The sequence below is a fragment of the Lycorma delicatula genome, chromosome 2 (genome assembly GCF_047948215.1).
Source record: "Lycorma delicatula isolate Av1 chromosome 2, ASM4794821v1, whole genome shotgun sequence".
NCBI lineage: Eukaryota > Metazoa > Arthropoda > Insecta > Hemiptera > Fulgoridae > Lycorma > Lycorma delicatula.
This window is the reverse complement of record NC_134456.1, coordinates 205,503,722-205,522,528: the sequence shown is the minus strand read 5'-3', so window position 1 is coordinate 205,522,528 and position 18,807 is coordinate 205,503,722. Positions and strand designations below refer to the sequence as shown.

General features: G+C 30.2%; 1 protein-coding gene across 1 annotated transcript in view; it reads left to right on the top strand.

Moving 5' to 3' along the window:
* Rpp30 (ribonuclease P protein subunit Rpp30) overlaps positions 1 to 17,835 on the top strand; it is a 36,860-nt gene extending 19,025 nt beyond the window's left edge. The window contains exons 5-8 of the mRNA XM_075358058.1: positions 3,096 to 3,299; positions 10,197 to 10,264; positions 12,040 to 12,119; positions 17,699 to 17,835. Coding sequence (XP_075214173.1) covers positions 3,096 to 3,299; positions 10,197 to 10,264; positions 12,040 to 12,119; positions 17,699 to 17,820 — 474 coding nt within the window. The 3' untranslated portion in view covers positions 17,821 to 17,835. The remainder of the gene's footprint in view (positions 1 to 3,095; positions 3,300 to 10,196; positions 10,265 to 12,039; positions 12,120 to 17,698) is intronic.
* The last annotated feature ends 972 nt before the right edge of the window (positions 17,836 to 18,807 follow it).

The window sequence follows — 18,807 nt, the reverse complement described above, 5'->3', positions numbered from 1 at the left end:
ATGTTAGACCCTCATCCTACTGTCTAAGTGAGTGATATATTTGCTGGCAATGGTAAGTCTGCCATTATGAACTCCCTAGTATTGACATTTAACACTGATTCAGTTTTAAAAAATATTTTAATTAAGATTTCATCCAATTATAATAAAAATTTTATATTCAGTTTTAATGTGTTTGATTAAAATAAAACTTTACTATTCTCATTTATATTTTTAATGTATATCTTTAAATTAAATCTCAGTAATAACATATTACCAATATTAATGCATTAACAAATAGTAAATAACAGATAGTATCTACTTGAGCAACTTTATGAAGTTTTTTTTTCATCTTTTATGACTGCATAGAATTACTTTAGTCAGTCCATTATCCAAGTCTCTTCAAAGGGACTGTTTGGGCCTTGTGGTCCTCCCAGTACATTTTTATATGTTGTGAGCATATATGTTGTGATATTTTTATATGTCTCTGTGCCCTTTCTGTTGTTGTGGCCTTCAGTGTTGTGAGCTTCTTTCTTGTGAGTGTGAAGCAAGTGTTTTTGCCCTTGATTTTTCTCGTTTAATTTTATCTTGTCTGTGGTTTCTTTTGGTGTAAGGCCAATTTTCTTCAGATCTTCTCTTCTTTCTCTGATTCATCTTCATCCTGTCCTGGTGTTTTTCAAGCCCAGATTGTTCTGTATCAGTTGTTTCAGAGTCTTGAATCTTGTATCCTCATGTAGTATCTGAAGAATTGTAATTTCCTTGTACGCATAGTATCATTGATGGGTTCTAGGCACGATCCTCTATTGCCTATCTTTTTGGTACTTTTTGTTGTTGCAGGTTCTTCCAGTTCTTTTAATTTTCTGGAGTCTATCAGTCTTTGATCATTAGGTGGAAGAGTGTTTCTGTTGCATGTGTGGCTTCCAGATTTATAACTGTATTGTAGTGTCTTATTTTTGCATTTACTGTAGGCATTTGTTACTTTAGGTATACCAGGTTAGTTTTTTGTGCCAGTCTGTTTGTTATTGTTTCGATTTTTTTCATTTAGGTTGTTATTATTTCTCTGAGGTATTTAAATTTGGTTACTATTTTGACTTGACTTTTACTGTTACTATTTATGTTTATTTCTTTTAATTGTGTTAGCTTTTGGGACATAATTTCTGTCTTTTTGAATGATATTTTGAGGCCAACTTTATTTGCAATGTTTTAAATTTCTAATATCTGTGTTTTAGCTTTGTTAATGTTGTTTGCTAACAGTGCTAAATCGGTGAAACCAAGGCAGTTTGTTTTGAGTTTTTGGTCTGTTTTTATTTTTGGGAGGAATTTTTTGAGCCATTCTCTCATTACCATTTCCAGAACACAGTTGAATAGTAGTGGTGAGATTCCATCGCCTTGGTGCAGTCCTGTTTTGATCTCAAATGGTTTTGATAGATTACCTCGTAATCTATCAAATTTTTGACTTGTGTTTGTGACGGTCAATTTTATCATATTTATTAATTTGGGATGTAGTCCAAGGTGTCAGAAGTTTTAGTAGGGATCTTCTGTGGATGCAATTGCGTGCTTTCTTGAAGTCTACGAAGTTATCACCATGTCTCTGCTTTGTTTTCTGTTGTAATTCATTATTAGCTTGAGACTCATGATCTGGTCTGGACAGATCCTCCAGGGTCTGAAACCTAGTTAATTTCCTAGTTCTTTCTCTATTATGAACCGATCCTGTTGAGGCTGATTCTTGAAAGAATTTTGTATGTTGTGTGTAGGAGTAAGATTCTCTTGTAACTGTTAGGATCTGTTTTTTTTTTCACTTTTTTGTGTAGCAAGTGGATGAGAAGTGTCGTCCAGTAGTTCTTTGTTCCAGATGTTGACAAGCTGTGATGGAGGGCAATTTTTGCTGGTCTCCCTTCATGTTTGTGGATCTCTACAAAGGTCTGATCTTTGTAATTCTTCATCTCAGCCAGTGTTTGGTAGACTTCTTTTATTGTGGAGAGAGTTGATGTTTTCTGATGGTGTTGTTATTGGGGTGCTGGTATCGAAGTTGTATCGGTTTTTTGCAATTTAGGAGTTTGTTGAAATATTTAGGTAGGATGTCTGCATTGTCTTTATTGTTATGGCCAGATTGTTTTTCATAAATATGGCTTTCAATACAGATACGATTTTCAATGTAGATATGATTTTCAATATAGATAGGTATGGTTTTCATTACAAAAGACTTAGCTTATGATGTCAAATTAATGTTCCATAGATAAAATTATTATAAATATAACTCAAAATAAGAATTAGAGGTATAATAAGATTTAATCTCTTCTGTTATATATTTTATGATTATAAAAACATATATTATAAGTGAAGCTACTTGTTCAGTTACAAGTATTCTATTATGCTTAAGCATAAACTGAAAAATTTTCAAATCTTTGATTTTAAAGTACTTCAGCAACACCCAATCACAATTATAACAAAAAATCCTTCTAAGCATTTCTCTATGTTGTTTAAAGGTTGGACTTCTGATAAATATAATTCTCAAAGTCAAAAATTGAATGAAATAAATTCAGACTACTCTCCACTACTAAAAATTAACAGATTTTTATGAAAATTAATTTTTTTCTCAGATTAATTAGTAAGGAAGCGATTGGGTGATATGTGCAACATTCAAAAGCTACTTCACAGCCATAAAGTCAGTTGGCATATAGAAATCTTGTTGTATTACTCATTTAGTAGCAAAAGGGTTAATTTAATCTTTTTTACCCTATCTGATCAATTAAATCATTGTTCATTTATTTTAAGTATTCAGTATCAATTATGAACAAATTGTTACTTCAAAAGAAATAACTAATTATGAATCTGAGGAAAAGTACTATAAATAATTAGCATATAATGATGAAAAACACAGTTATGGTTAAATAGATAATGTCTGTATTTTTTATTAACAGTTTCCTTTCTATAAGTTTGCAGCACTGTGAGAAGTGGATGAAGATTATTTGCTAAATTTTTTTTAATTATTGAAAAAATATGTTACATGAATAAGAAATCTGGGAGAATACATTTTTAATACAATTCTATTTCAAATTCATTATTATTATTATTATTATATGTATCAGTAGTTAATCTGAATCTAATTGTAATTTCAGCGTACGTGTATTACATTAGATTTTGATATAATATCATTTAATCCTGTAGATAAGCCAGTAAAATTTAATCGTAAGATGTACAATTTGGCTACATCAAAAAATACCTGTTTTGAAATACCATATTCAGCTATGTTAAATTCATCAACAGCCAGAAAAAATGTAATTCAAGCAGCACATGCATATCATTCTATCGGTAGATCTAAGGTAAGATAATTTCTCTATGAAAGTTATTTAATAAAGCATACATAATCATGAATAATTGTATAAAGTAGTTGTGAATGATTTTTCATAATAATTAAGAAAATTTTGTTTAGATTTTTTATTAATTATGAAGATTAATGTAAGGCTTTGTTATACAGAATTACTGGAGTGTTCATACAAAGTAGATCTGATCTGATATAAAATAAAAATAGTAATGGTCCAAATGGTACATACATTTTAAAATTTACTACAGCTTTCAAATAAGAACAATGAAAAACAATTTATAAAAAAGTTACACTTCATTCATAAGTCACATTCAAAAAGACATTCAAAAGTTGCATTTATAAAAAAAGTTAAAATTGCTTTGAAAAATATTTTAAAATAAAAGTATTTTTAATTGTAACAATATTCTGATCTTTTAATTGGTATTAATTTTTTTTTAGACATTTTGTTTTTAACCAATTTAGTCGTATATTTTTCTAGTACATAGTGAACTGTATTACACTATTTATTCTACAAACACTACATGTCTAAAAATATTTAATTTTTATTGGTTAAGAATTCAGTGCTTTAAATTCCTTGTTACAGATTGTATTCCTGCTTTAAAATGCTATTTTTGAATAGATCTGGATGATATAATTTTATACATATAATGTAATGTTTTTAAATTCTGTTTTTTTTTTTTTTTTTTAGACTTTACATGGATCAAACAAAACAGTTTTTGTATTCATTTACCTAAATAAGTAAAAGCTAAAATAACAAAAACTTATTAAATTTCAATTTTATTTAGTTTCAGTATAGCAAAGAAGTATAACTTTGATTTCACCATCACGTAATTTATTGTGACTGTTGCCTTAAAAACAAAAGTGAAGATTAAATGAAACGATTATGCGATTGGAAATAATATCTCAGGAGAGGGAAAAGGGATACGGTATATTCTTATTTTTACATGAAAGTTTTTCATACATATTAATAAATGATACCTAAAGCAGCATTTTTAAATGAAGACTGATGTACCAACCTTAATATTTTTCTCTTTAAATTGTTAGGATGATGGCAGAGAACTTAGATTAACCATTAACATAACTTGAATAGTTACAGAGGTCATGTTTTTCCTTTTTTTAATATTGGATATCAGTATTTTTTTAAATTTGTTTATTAATTTTTTTTTTTTTAATAAAACGTAGTATGTATGAAATAGTTTGTTTTTCACTTACAGCCCCAAACAAATTATAGATTAAACTTTTAAAAAGAAAGTCTGCTCCTTGAAAGATTTTTCTAAAAAACTTAATATTCAAAATAAATATTTAAGAATATTTATTTCTTTTATTTTTAAACAATTTAACCAATGGTTTACAAACATTGAGTTTGTTCTTGATTTTAGTACTTTTTAGTAAATTGCCCTTGATTGTTGATAAATAATTTTAACCTGAAAAAGTTTTCAGTGAATATTATATGGCCCATGTTTTTTGAAAGGTTATGTACCCAATTAGATATTTCTTTTTTAGCAAAACTAAATCATTGAAAAATTATGTACTGAAGAAACAGAAATGATTATTTTAATGCATTATATGATTTTCTTTCATTACTTCAACATAAACATGTATAAATAAATAAATAAAGTATCTATGATGCAGAATTAGTCTCTCAAATTCCAGAAAAATATAATTCTTATCATCCCAAAAAAAATATAAAAAAATATGAAGATATGTAAAAACTATAGCACTGTCATCAGTCTGTCTCATCAGATGAAATTATTTAACTAGGATAGTCAATATAAGTGACACAGAGATGGAAAGTGTACTTTATGAAGACCAGTTTGATTTTTGAAGAGAACATGACTAGTAGGCTTTACTTGAGTAGAATTAATCTTAAAATGCAGGCTGAAGAATAAAATAACTGTATGGCATTTGTAGGATATCAAGAGGGGATTTAATAGTTAAAAAGTAAATGTATAAGAATCAGTTAGGTATTGTAAGTGTAGAAAGAAAGAATGTAAATCTCCATTAAAAAAATTAGTGATACGTAATCAGGAGGTTTTTCAGCATTGCTATTCAACTTATTTTGAAGAAGCATTGATGAAATGGAAAGAAAAATTTAAGATAGAGTAACAATCTAAGGAAAAAGGCTTAAAATCTTAAGATGTAATGTTACTGTTATGGAAATTAAAAGAACATATCTCACAATAGATGAAGTAGTTACATTTAATGACTGATTGATTGATGACTCCATCCCATGTGTAGTGAATGATGATACTGAAATATAAAGTTATACTTTGTTGCGGGAAAAGTTATGCATTTTATTTTTTCTTAATGCTTTCAATTTGAGTAAAAAACAGTTTCAGTTAAAATCACATTTATCCACTATCCCATTCACTTAATTTGGCAAAATCACTTATTATTACATTCATTACAAAAGAAAAAGTGTTTGTGAAGAGTTGTATCGTATTAACCACTTTATAGTTAAGAAAAAAAAATAGTTTAAATTGTATTAAACTTTATTCTTGTCTGAATTATTCTTAAGAGTTTCAGTTTATATTAGGAAAACCTGTTGACATTACAGGAAATTAAACACCTTATTTTTGCAGTAATGCAATTTCAGTATATATAACTTCATTGTTAAATAGGTGATATAAAACATTTTGAACTTGTAAATTTAGATAGAGCTTTGTTTGTCCTTTTTTCTGGCAGTTTATTTCACTATCGTAGTGATCTTTTTTTTTTAATTAGCTATTTCAACTCTGTAAACATTCTTTTGCACTGAATTAGGAGTTTTTACAATGTTATTACAGTGTTATACATAGTCTAATAATTCCAATTATCAATGAAATGGAAAGAGGATTGCAAAAGAAAGAAGGATTTCTATTGAAGCAGGTATTAAAGATTAATTTTTTGACAGTTAGTAGAGTATACAATTAAGTTACATTATGTTAGTGCAGTATACTTTGTACTTATCTATACTGTTCTTCCCTATAGTTATTATTTTCTAACAAAGCCAATATTGACAGCAGGCTTTTTAAAAGAAATCCCTTTTTTCACAACCCTCTTTTCTCCTGTTGTTAATTACAATTATACACATGTCATAATAATATTGTTAAAACTAGTTCATGACAAAAAAAATATCAAAGCCACCCATTAGAAAATTATTTTTTTTTTTTTAAATTAAACAACATAAAATTATTTTTAAATGAGCCTAAATACCAATTTTTTTTATTTTAAAAAAGTTATGGAACTGTGAAATTGTACTACCGTGGAGGTAGAAAAGAAGACATGCTTTTGCTTTTGTGAAACATACTATGTGTATAATGAATTTAATTTAGCTCATGCAATTCCAAAGATATAATTTTGGCAAGAAACTAAAATCACATATCCATTTATATAGTAGTTCTAGCATCACTAAAAATTATTTGTTTTAATAAATTTCTCCTCCTCTATGAATCATGAGACCTTGCCGTTGGTGAGGGGGCTTGAGTGCTCAGGGATACAGAGTAGCTGGACCGAAGGTGCAACCATATCGGAGAGGTATCTGTTGAGAGCCAGACTAAGGAATGATTCCTGAAAGAGGGCAGCAGCTCTTTCAGTAGTTGTTAGGGGCGTGAGTCACAATGACTTAAACGGCCGTATCAACATCACTCAGTCCTCTGAGTACTGCGCAGCTGAAAGCAATGGAAAACTACAGCTGCTTTTTTTCCAAGAAAATGTGGCTCTCTGCATTTTCACATAGCAACAATGGAGGCGCCTTCCTTGGTAAAATATTCCGGAGGTAAAATAGTCCCCCGTTCGGATCTCCGGGTGGGGACTACTAAGGAAGGGGTCACCAGAAAATTAAAAAATAACATTCTACGAGTCGGAGCGTGGAATGTTAGAAGCTTAAAAAAGGTTGGTAGGCTAGAAAATTTAAAAAGGGAAATGGATAGGGTGAATGTGGATATAGTAGGAATTAGTGAGGTTCGGTGGGAAGAGGAAGGCGACTTTTGGTCAGGTGATTTTAGAGTAATTAACTCAGCGTCAAATAATGGGCAGGCAGGAGTAGGTTTCGTGATGAACAAGAAGATAGGGAGGAGAGTGGAGTATTTCAAAACGCATAGCGATAGAATCATTGTAATAAGGATAAAATCAAAACCTAAACCGACAACGATTGTTAACGTTTATATGCCTACAAGCGCCCATGATGATGATGAGGTAGAGTGTGTATACGAAGAGATTGATGAAGCAATTAAACACGTAAAGGGAGATGAAAATTTAATAATAGTTGGAGATTGGAATGCAAGCATTGGAAAAGGCAAGGAAGGAAATATAGTGGGTGAATATGGGCTGGGCAAAAGGAATGAAAGAGGGGACCGACTTATAGAATTTTGCACGAAGTATAATTTAGTAATTGCCAACACCCAATTTAAAAATCATAATAGAAGAATATACACTTGGAAAAAGCCAGGCGATACTGGAAGGTATCAGATAGATTATATCATGGTTAAGCAAAGATTTAGAAATCAACTCGTTGACTGCAAAACTTACCCTGGAGCAGACATTGATAGCGACCATAATTTGGTGATAATGAAATGTAGATTGGGGTTTAAAAACCTGAAGAAAAGTTGTCAGATGAATCGGTGGAATTTAGAGAAGCTTGAGGAAGAGGAGGTAAAGAAGATTTTTGAGGAGGACATCGCAAGAGGTCTGAGTAAAAAAGATATGGTAGAAAATGTAGAAGAAGAATGGGAGAATGTTAAAAAGGAAATTCTTAAATCAGCTGAAGCAAACTTAGGCGGAATAAAGAGAACTGGTAGAAAACCTTGGGTTTCAGACGATATATTGCAGCTGATGGATGAACGTAGAAAATATAAGAATGCTAATGATGAAGAAAGTAAAAGGAACTATCGGCAATTAAGAAATGCTATAAATAGGAAATGCAAACTGGCGAAAGAAGAGTGGATTAAAGAAAAGTGTTCAGAAGTGGAAAGAGAAATGAACATTGGTAAAATTGACGGAGCATACAGGAAAGTTAAGGAAAATTTTGGGGTACATAAATTAAAATCTAATAATGTGTTAAACAAAGATGGTACACCAATATATAATACGAAAGGTAAAGTCGATAGATGGGTGGAATATATTGAAGAGTTATACGGAGGAAATGAATTAGAAAATGGTGTTATAGAGGAAGAAGAGGAAGTTGAGGAGGATGAAATGGGAGAAACAATACTGAGATCTGAATTTAAGAGAGCATTAAAAGATTTAAATGGCAGAAAGGCTCCTGGAATAGACGGAATACCTGTAGAATTACTGCGCAGTGCAGGTGAGGAAGCGATTGATAGATTATACAAACTGGTGTGTAATATTTATGAAAAAGGGGAATTTCCGTCAGACTTCAAAAAAAGTGTTATAGTTATGATACCAAAGAAAGCAGGGGCAGATAAATGTGAAGAATACAGAACAATTAGTTTAACTAGTCATGCATCAAAAATCTTAACTAGAATTTTATACAGAAGAATTGAGAGGAGAGTGGAAGAAGTGTTAGGAGAAGACCAATTTGGTTTCAGGAAAAGTATAGGGACAAGGGAAGCAATTTTAGGCCTCAGATTAATAGTAGAAGGAAGATTAAAGAAAAACAAACCAACATACTTGGCGTTTATAGACCTAGAAAAGGCTTTTGATAACGTAGATTGGAATAAAATGTTCAGCATTTTAAAAAAATTAGGGTTCAAATACAGAGATAGAAGAACAATTGCTAACATGTACAGGAACCAAACAGCAACAATAACAATTGAAGAACATAAGAAAGAAGCCCTAATAAGAAAGGGAGTCCGACAAGGATGTTCCCTATCTCCGTTACTTTTTAATCTTTACATGGAACTAGCAGTTAATGATATTAAAGAACAATTTAGATTCGGAGTAACAGTACAAGGTGAAAAGATAAAGATGCTACGATTTGCTGATGATATAGTAATTCTAGCCGAGAGTAAAAAGGATTTAGAAGAAACAATGAACGGCATAAATGAAGTCCTACACAAGAACTATCGCATGAAAATAAACAAGAACAAAACAAAAGTAATGAAATGTAGTAGAAATAACAAAGATGGACCCCTGAATGTGAAAATAGGAGGAGAAAAGATTATGGAGGTAGAAGAATTTTGTTATTTGGGAAGTAAAATTACTAAAGATGGACGAAGCAGGAGCGATATAAAATGCCGAATAGCACAAGCTAAACGAGCCTTCAGTAAGAAATATAATTTGTTTACATCAAAAATGAATTTAAATGTCAGGAAAAGATTTTTGAAAGTGTATGTTTGGAGTGTCGCTTTATATGGAAGTGAAACTTGGACAATCGGAGTATCTGAGAAGAAAAGATTAGAAGCTTTTGAAATGTGGTGCTATAGGAGAATGTTAAAAATCAGATGGGTGGATAAAGTGACAAATGAAGAGGTATTGCGGCAAATAGATGAAGAAAGAAGCATTTGGAAGAATATAGTTAAAAGAAGAGACAGACTTATAGGCCACATACTAAGGCATCCTGGAATAGTCGCTTTAATATTGGAAGGACAGGTAGAAGGGAAAAATTGTGTAGGCAGGCCACGTTTGGAGTATGTAAAACAAATTGTTGGGGATGTAGGATGTAGAGGGTATACTGAAATGAAACGACTAGCACTAGATAGGGAATCTTGGAGAGCTGCATCAAACCAGTCAAATGACTGAAGACAAAAAAAAAAAAAAAAAATAAATTTCTTTTTTCATTGAATTTGTTTACAATATTTTACTCATTTATAATCTAAATTTTATAACCACAATAGGAAAATTATTATTGTTGGCAATTGTTGAAGTTGACTTAATAGATCTTATCATGTTTTTAATGATGTATATCCATTGCTTCCTTAGTTACTAATACTTAATGTATTTATTTTATTTTCAGAATGTGATAATAACCAGTGGTGCTGAACATTACATGCAGATTAGAGGACCATACGATGTCATCAATCTGTATCCTTTATTAATTTTATAATATAGGTTTAACTTATAAAATTATTACTTTTACATATATTATATTTAATTATGAGACATTAACCAAAAGTGGTGTTGAGATATTAAAAAAGTGCTTGTTTCAAAGAATTACCTTTTACCAGGTAATACCACCACCAACATTGAGTCATTTATCATAGGATATCAATTTCTAGTCTCTTATGTAGACTGAAATCATCTACAAAAACAGTAGTTCTGTACTGTTGTTTCAATATGACACTATTGTTATAGAAACTCTTCAGATGGAGGATTTTTAGAAAGGCATTTTGACATTAAATTGGCAGTCTCTCCAGTGACAGATAGCTCTGTCATTGGGTTGCATATCAAAGCAGAAGTTGTGTTTATAGTTGTGCTTTTTGAAAAAAATTCATTTGCTGTTATTCTGTTATAGAATCTTTTGTTCAATCTTCTACGTTAAAATTCTCAACTTTTCCCGGTATCCTGTAATTTTGCTTTGTTATTGTGCAAAGAAAGTCTCTGTGTTGTGAGTTCAGTTCTTGTGTTATTCAGAGAACAACTTAAGAACTGTACATGATTATATACCTGATAATTCACAATTTTTAAAACATTTTTGTAAAGAATGTTCCTTAAAGTTTATGAAAATTTAAGAAAAATGAACAAACAAGGAAGCAGCTTTCCTCAAGAACCCATCAAACCATTATTGGTCACAGGTCCCAATCTTCATGATTCATCATATGCATTTTTTTAACCTTTGTCAAATTGTTTGAGCTATTTCCTGATTCCATTATTTATAATATTCAGGCATTTTTGTAATAATTTCATATATCTGTTGATGAATTTAATTTGGTATTTCTTTCATAAAAAAACATTTGTTATTTCTCATTGAATATAGTTCTCAGTATCTTAATTATTTTAACTGCATGTACAATATATAACATAAACTGTTATTTACTTATAATATATTTCAGTTTGGGTAAAAACTTATAAGCATTTTTCATTCAAATTGTGTTAGGTTTCTGTTATTGGTTAAGTTATCATTAAATTATGACTTATCATTAATAATTTAAAAAACCTATTTTAAAAATTTTGATAACGTCAACTTCAACAACATAGGGGTTAAGTATAAAAAATTAAATTGCCAAGAAGACGAGAAAATCTCTTGGAGCACTTATTAGTGAGTCAAAATGGTATTGCTTTTAATAGGTTTTTCATGATTTTTGAGATTTTATAACTTATTTATTAGTACAGTACACAAGAAACTTTTTTTATTTGCCATAAACATCTACAAAAACACTGTAAGTTGTGCAAATTTGAGATTTTTATCACCAGCCCCATCAGAGTTATTTGAAACCAAAAGTAGTACTTCAGCAATTACTACTGTACCGATTTTGATAATTTTTTTTCATTTTCTTTCTTTTTTTATAAAAAACGTTTTTTTTATTAGCTTCATTTTTAAAGTACATGGAGGAAAGCTGTAGGTATTCACTAGAATAATATAAATCATTACAGATATATAACATAAGTATATAGATCAAGTGATTACATTATTGATTAATTTATTTTTAATAGTTAACTTCTTTTACTGTTTATAATCAACCACTGATGTGTTAAACTGTAAGCCAGTTAAAATAACCACTTACCAGTGTAAAAATGACTATAACTTTCCTCCAGGAGTTCTTTTACACTATTTCAGTGCATCTTCAACTGGATGTCTAATTTATTTTTATCATGATACATCTTTTTATTAATAGATTTTCTTAATTTTATCCAAATAGTGGCTTATTGTTTGGACTTAGTTCATCAGAATCAAAAAATGCCATCACTAGTTTGAGTAGCCAAGTAGTTTTAAAAGGAGGTAAGTACAATTTGATTTCATTTGATTAGTTTTATTCATTAATTTTAAAATGTTTCATTGTGTATAGGATAATTGAACACTTCGTTTAGTGCCTTTATTAGTGAATAAATGTATATTTCACTGTTTAATTTATTTTTTCTTAACTTTTGCTTTATTTCTGTCAAGTCTCCTCGTAAAAAATCACATTAGACAAGATTCTGATGTAGTATTCTCTAGTATCAGGAACTACCATTAAGATCTAAAAATTTAACCCTAAAATGAAAATGAGTAAATTTTAAATAACCAAAGTTGGATCTTACTATCTTCCCAGTATCCAAATAGTGTATGAAACAACACTTGTAGTTAAAATTATATTTTTTTTAAAGTTTATTTTTTCTTGGGAATATTCAAGATTTTAAGCACATTTTTTAGCAACCCTTTCCCTTTGTAAACAATCATATGAAAATTATTGTATTTAGTATTTAACCTCGCTTAAGGTTAGTAAATTTAATTATTTTTACTTCACTGTAGTTAAAAATTTACTCTTTCATAGTTTTTTATATGTACTATGTTTTCAAAGAAATAATTTCCCATTAATATGTTGAAAAATAATGTGAAGGTTCCACAATAAACATAAGTAAACTGCAACTTAAGGTTTCTATTTAGTGTAAATATATTACTTGATGTTAATATTTGTCATTATTGTTCTTATCACAAAGGTAAAATAAAAATTAACTAATTTGAATAATCCTGAAAATTTCTTATTAAAATAGGTATTTTACAGTGCCTTACAAAAAAAACGAAAATAATTTCAGGATATTTTCTACGATAGAATATAAGAAGAAAAGTTCTTATAAAAAAGAGTCTAGAAACTCTTCATTTTCGAGTTATAAGCTTGCAGAAAGGTTTGCCCTGATTTCAAGGGTAAAATGAAGCTGCAATGAAATTCCTGGAAGTTGCAAAAAAATTAATTAAGGAATAGGTTTGATGGTTTCATTCCGTTTTTGATCCAAGAAGAATAAGAAAATTCCATAACTGTATCTCTAGTTATTTCTGAAAAAATTATTATAAAACAAAAAATTTATGTCACAGAAGACAATTTTTTAGGTTTGACATATAATGAAGTCATTAAATTAAAATATCAGTAAAAAAATAAAATTTTGCAGCAAATTTTGTAGAAAATTTAATTTTGAGAAAATGTACAAGTACAGGGTCATTCACGGGAACCGGATGTTTTTAAAATAATCATAAAAAATTGAATATTTACTTTAAAAAAGTTTTATTGGTACTGAAACACTTGTTAAATCAAAGCATTTGTTACTTACTCATGAACGAAAAATTATATCCGGCAAGTGATGTCCATTTTAGGTAATACATTGTTGTAGCCTTTCACGGTAACTGGCCTCAATTCTTTGCAGGATGTCTACATCAATCTGGGTGACATGATGACGAATTGCGATCTTTAGGTCTTCCAATGTACGCGGTTTATTGCCGTACACACACGATTTCAGAAACCACCACAGAAAAAATCACAACTACTCAAGTCGTGGGACCGAGGGGGCCAAGGAATGTCGCCGAATCTGGAAACGATTCGTCCCGGAAACAAGTTACGGAGAACAGTCATCGTTGCCCTCGCTGTGTGCGCTGTAGCTCCATCCTGCTGGAATAACACATTTTGAAAATCGATTCCCCGGTTTCGTAACTCGGGGATGAAAAACGTATTCAACATGGTAATGTAACGATCAGCTGTTACAGTTACGGCAGCGTCATTTTCTTCAAAAAAATATGGTCCAGTAACACCGCCGACCTTTCCTATTGCACACCAGACAGTCACCTTTGAGCTATGAAGTGGTCTCTCGAGAAGCTGATGTGGGTTTCTTTCTGCCCAATACCAGCAATTCTGTTTGTTGACGAAGCCATTCAGATGAAAATGGGCTTCGTCACTCATTAACAATAACAAATTTTCATTTTCTTCAAAAATGGTAAGCATTTGTCGACAAAATTGTAATCGCTGCGTGAAATCATGCTCGTTTAACTGCTGCACGATGGCTATCTTGTAAGGATGGAAATGCAGGTGTGTATGCAGAATTCGTCTTACCGTACTTGTGCTCATTTGAAGTGCTGCTGAATGCCTCTGAATAGAGTGGCGTGGGCTTCTGACAATGGCTTCCCTTACTCGGTCGATCCGGAGTGCTAGCAGTTTGTTGGGGACCCGGTGGTTTTTTCTTCAATATCGAACCACTTGTTTACCCATCGCAATATTGTGTTACGAGAAGGGACACTTGCATTACGATGGATATTAAACTGACGGCGGAAATCTTGCTGAACAGCAGTTACGGATTCGTCATTTCGCACAAAACTGTCATACGCGTACAGGCGTTGGTCTAGCGTCCACGGCTCCATCTCAACAACTAAAATGTAAATGCTATGAACATAGGGAACGTCAGACACCACCCACGTGCCTCTCCCACCACGAACACCCTAGTACAACCCACTTCAAAAACATCCGGTTCCCGTGAATGAACCTGTGAATATATACAGACGTATATATGGCTTTAAGTAAATGAGCGTATTTTTAATACAATGGACAATAAAGTTTGAAACATAAAAAGATATATTAAGAGATTTTTCACTTTACGTGAAAATTGTATGAAATGTAAAAAAAAATTGTTTAGAAGTTTCACATTTCATATAAATATATAAATCATATTATAAAGCAGGATGGCAGTAATTGTTTTTAAATGTAACTGTAATTCTTGGAATGTTTCTAAAATTTTCATAGGGTATTACAGTAATCAAGTGTTTGTGAAACATAAATTCCTGGAACATTCTAGACGTAATGAAACTATATATATTGAAACTATATATTACCAAGATGAACATTAAATACTTATTGATAGTACAGTTTTGTTAACTTTGCGTTTTGTATCTCATTTTAAGTAAGGATCTGAGTAGCCTCCCTCCCTTTGTCAGAAAAATTAGCTGAAGCATAAAACACTTTTCCTAAGATAATATTTAAATCCCCCCCCCCTAAAAGTTATTTCTGTAAGTATTTTTATACAAATGTAAAAATAACATTTCAGTGAATAAATGATATCCATGTATGTGTATTTTTATAAATGTCATAACCTAAACAGTTGTAAGCAACTTCATGTAACTCATTCCTGAAAATAGTGTCATTCTGTAGAATAACAATCGTCCTATAGAAGGTTTATTAAAGAAAGCGATAAATGAAGTAATTTCTCATGGCTTGCTTTAGAGCCAAATAGAATGTATATCAGTAAATTAGCATACTTAGCAAAATGAAAGCAGGTGGTATTTAACCCTGCAATTGACATTCTGTTCATCACTGAGTTTGGCTGTATAATGAATCCCATTACTTTCATAGCAAGCTACTATAATTAGTGCTTCTTGTACCTTAGGTGATTTACATCAGTCTTAAGAAAGATTGGAACAGATGTTTTAAAAATAAATAAACCCTTTTCAGTAATGGAAAAATTCAGTTTCTATACGCTGCTTAAATTCAGCAATGGAAAAGTTGATGTAATTAAAATAAAATGAAATGAATATTAAATGTAATAAGAAACTGAAATCTATTGACACATGTATTATACTAATTAATTTTTATGTGTTTCTTTTTAAATTACTAAAATACAGACAAAATAGGATATCAAAATATTTTTTTTATAATAGCTTTGGCAATTTTTTTTACTATATTTTCAGCCAGTGTAAATCTATTCTAAAAAAAAAAAAAAAAAAAAAAACATTACACAGCTATGAAGAACTTTTTTTCTTAACTTTGTATGGAATTATTTGGCTGAAATACAGTTCAGGACTGTATAGGATGTCTTTTAGTACTTTCCACCTGTTGAAATGAAAGCAGGTTTTAATTTTTGCTGCATGTCATTAGTTTCCTCTGTTTCCTCACACTGAGTAGATCAGCTGAGGGGGTATAAATAGAGTAGTACCCCAGGTGGACAGGGTACCGCCTAGACAGTTGATTGGCTGGAGGTAGACATGATGACCAGAATCGTCACAAGGTGGGGTGTCTTCTCCTATGGGGGTTGGGATGTATATCATTAGTTTTACATGTTTTTATAACACAATTTAAAGGACAAGAGCACTCTACTTCGCTTGGTGCAAATATTAATAAAGATATTTTAGTCATTTTAATTACTGGTTTTAACAGTTGACTGATAATTAAAGATACTTATTATAATGCTGCCTCAGGTTGATTTACTAGTTAATAATTTCAACTGTTACCTTTTAAAGAGTAGTCATAATGTTTATAAGTATTTGTAAAAACTATTATATTTAAAATGAGCAATATCAGTTTTGACACTTGAAGTTTAGCAGTCTAAATTTAAACCACTTATTATTTTGATTTATTACGAATATAATATTGTATTAAAATTATTTTAACTAATTTGTTTGTATCCACTTATAATGATAATGATTGTTAATGATCAAAGTGAGTATAGATTTAGATTTTTTAAAATACTTCTTGATTGTTTTTGCTTTTTCAACTCCCACATAGATTAGGATTAGGTACCCAAAGCATGGAAGCAGCATGTAGCTGGAAAGTGACTTGTATCAATTAACAAGTAAATTTACTGTAATTTGTTGTTTTTTCTTCAGAAACAGAAAAGATAACGTGTATGAAAATGTATTTTATAGACATGTTTCATGAAATATATTTTTAATTAATTCTACAGATTCATTTCATAGAAGCATACTATCCTTACCTTGTGGAATAATTGAATACCTCTTGTTGCCATAGGTTGGTTACTCTTTTCATAAACTGGAATTTTAAAAAATTATGTCTGATTATAGCAGTTTTCCATAGTAGTGCATACTCTAAACTAAGCACATAGCTTTTTACAAGTAATAATTACTGTTACAATGTAGGTGTTTGCTTACAATATTTATTTCTTTTAAAAGTTTTATTAGGTCTTCTTTCGGATAATAATGTATAATATAAATTTTTATTCATTGTACATTTGTAATTTTATTTTAAATCTTATGAGATCTATAAACCTAAAAACATATCAAATATTGCACTCTGGTTACATTCACGTCGGTCATTTTTTTTTTTTTTAGTTATCACTTCTAGATTTGGCCTCTTTTCATCCATCACTGAATCTCTTATTCCACTTAAAGTTGACATTTTCAGAGCATCCGTCCTTTATGTCACTTTCATTAGGATCAAAATCTCACTAGCAGTTTTGGCAATATTAATGCAAAATACAATGTTAACACACTTTTCTAAGTTTTGGTCACCCATGTTTACATCAAAATTTACATTTCATGCATTGCTTTCTTGTTTATTTTTTCAAGAGGTAAGTGTTCTTTGTTGTTTTCACAGCAACCAGTAAACCTCTGTTGACTTGAGTTTTGTGCAAACAATAATTAGAATATGTAGGAACATGATTATACATATGATTCCCATCAAATCGCCACAATATATGGCCATACAAAAATTGTTGCACCTTATAATTGTATTTTTATGCAGTCAGCATGTTAAAACTTGTTATAAAATGAAATTAAACAGTATTATTATTATATTACTTATATTTGTTTTCGTTGACTTTTTTTTACAGATGGTCGAAGATGTGGTAATGCTGTTATGATGGTCAACAAAGTTACTAGTGAGTCAAATACTACCAATGATGTGAATTTAAGTGAAAATACTTTACCTGCTAAGAAGCGATTGAAAAAATAAAATCTGTTTCTATTATTTTCTTTGCTTTTGTTGGAGTCTTTTACCATTTAATTATATGTTAGTGAGATTTTTATGAAAAAAGTCACAATTTTTGATATTCAGAAGCTTAATATACCAAAAACTGACACTTTGAAGTGGTTAACTTGCCGTCATAAAATTTTGTGTGGTCTAGCTTGCATACCATTAAATTTAGAAAACTTTCTTGAGGGGGTTCAACTTTATGACAATCTTACTTTTATTTATGCTTTATACTGTATAAAAAAATAATACCAAATAATACCTTTTATTGATTATAAGGTGGCAAAAATGACCTGTTTAAAAACAAGTGAAAAGTATTTTTTAGATGATTTAAAATTAGCTTTTAATTTTCAAAAATAATGGTATAGTAGCTGTTATTGGTCATGATTGTATGAATCATCATTAGAAGTAGGTATTTCCACTCCTAAAAATCTGTATTTTAAACATATTTCGAAAATGTTTACTCTGTCAGTCTTCAATTTGAGATTCTACAAGGGCTTTTTTTTGACAGCTGTATAATACTGTATTTTCATTAAAAATATTTCTAATTACATTCTGTGATACCTAAGAATAAAGTATGAAAGATAGACTGAATTTAAGCTTTTTGTGCTGGTTTAACACATCAGTTAGATTTTTTAAAAAATGTTGTTATTTTCCTTCATACGAGGTTTGGTCAAAAAGTACACAGAATTTTTAAATTTCCTGGGATGTATTCCAATTGTCACAATTTTTTTGTTGTGTTGGTATACATGTCCCTAACATATGTTTACATTGGTAGCCGTATTGGATGCCTATATAATATAAAGTTAGTTATAGTTACAATATAATATATTTATGTTGGCTGTCAAAAAGGTTACATGTGTTTTGGTATGGTCAGCTATTTTTAACTTGTGGAAAAAATGAAACAAAGAATTTGCATTAAATTTGCTTGAAGAATGGAATAAAATGCAGCACTGCATTGCAAATGTT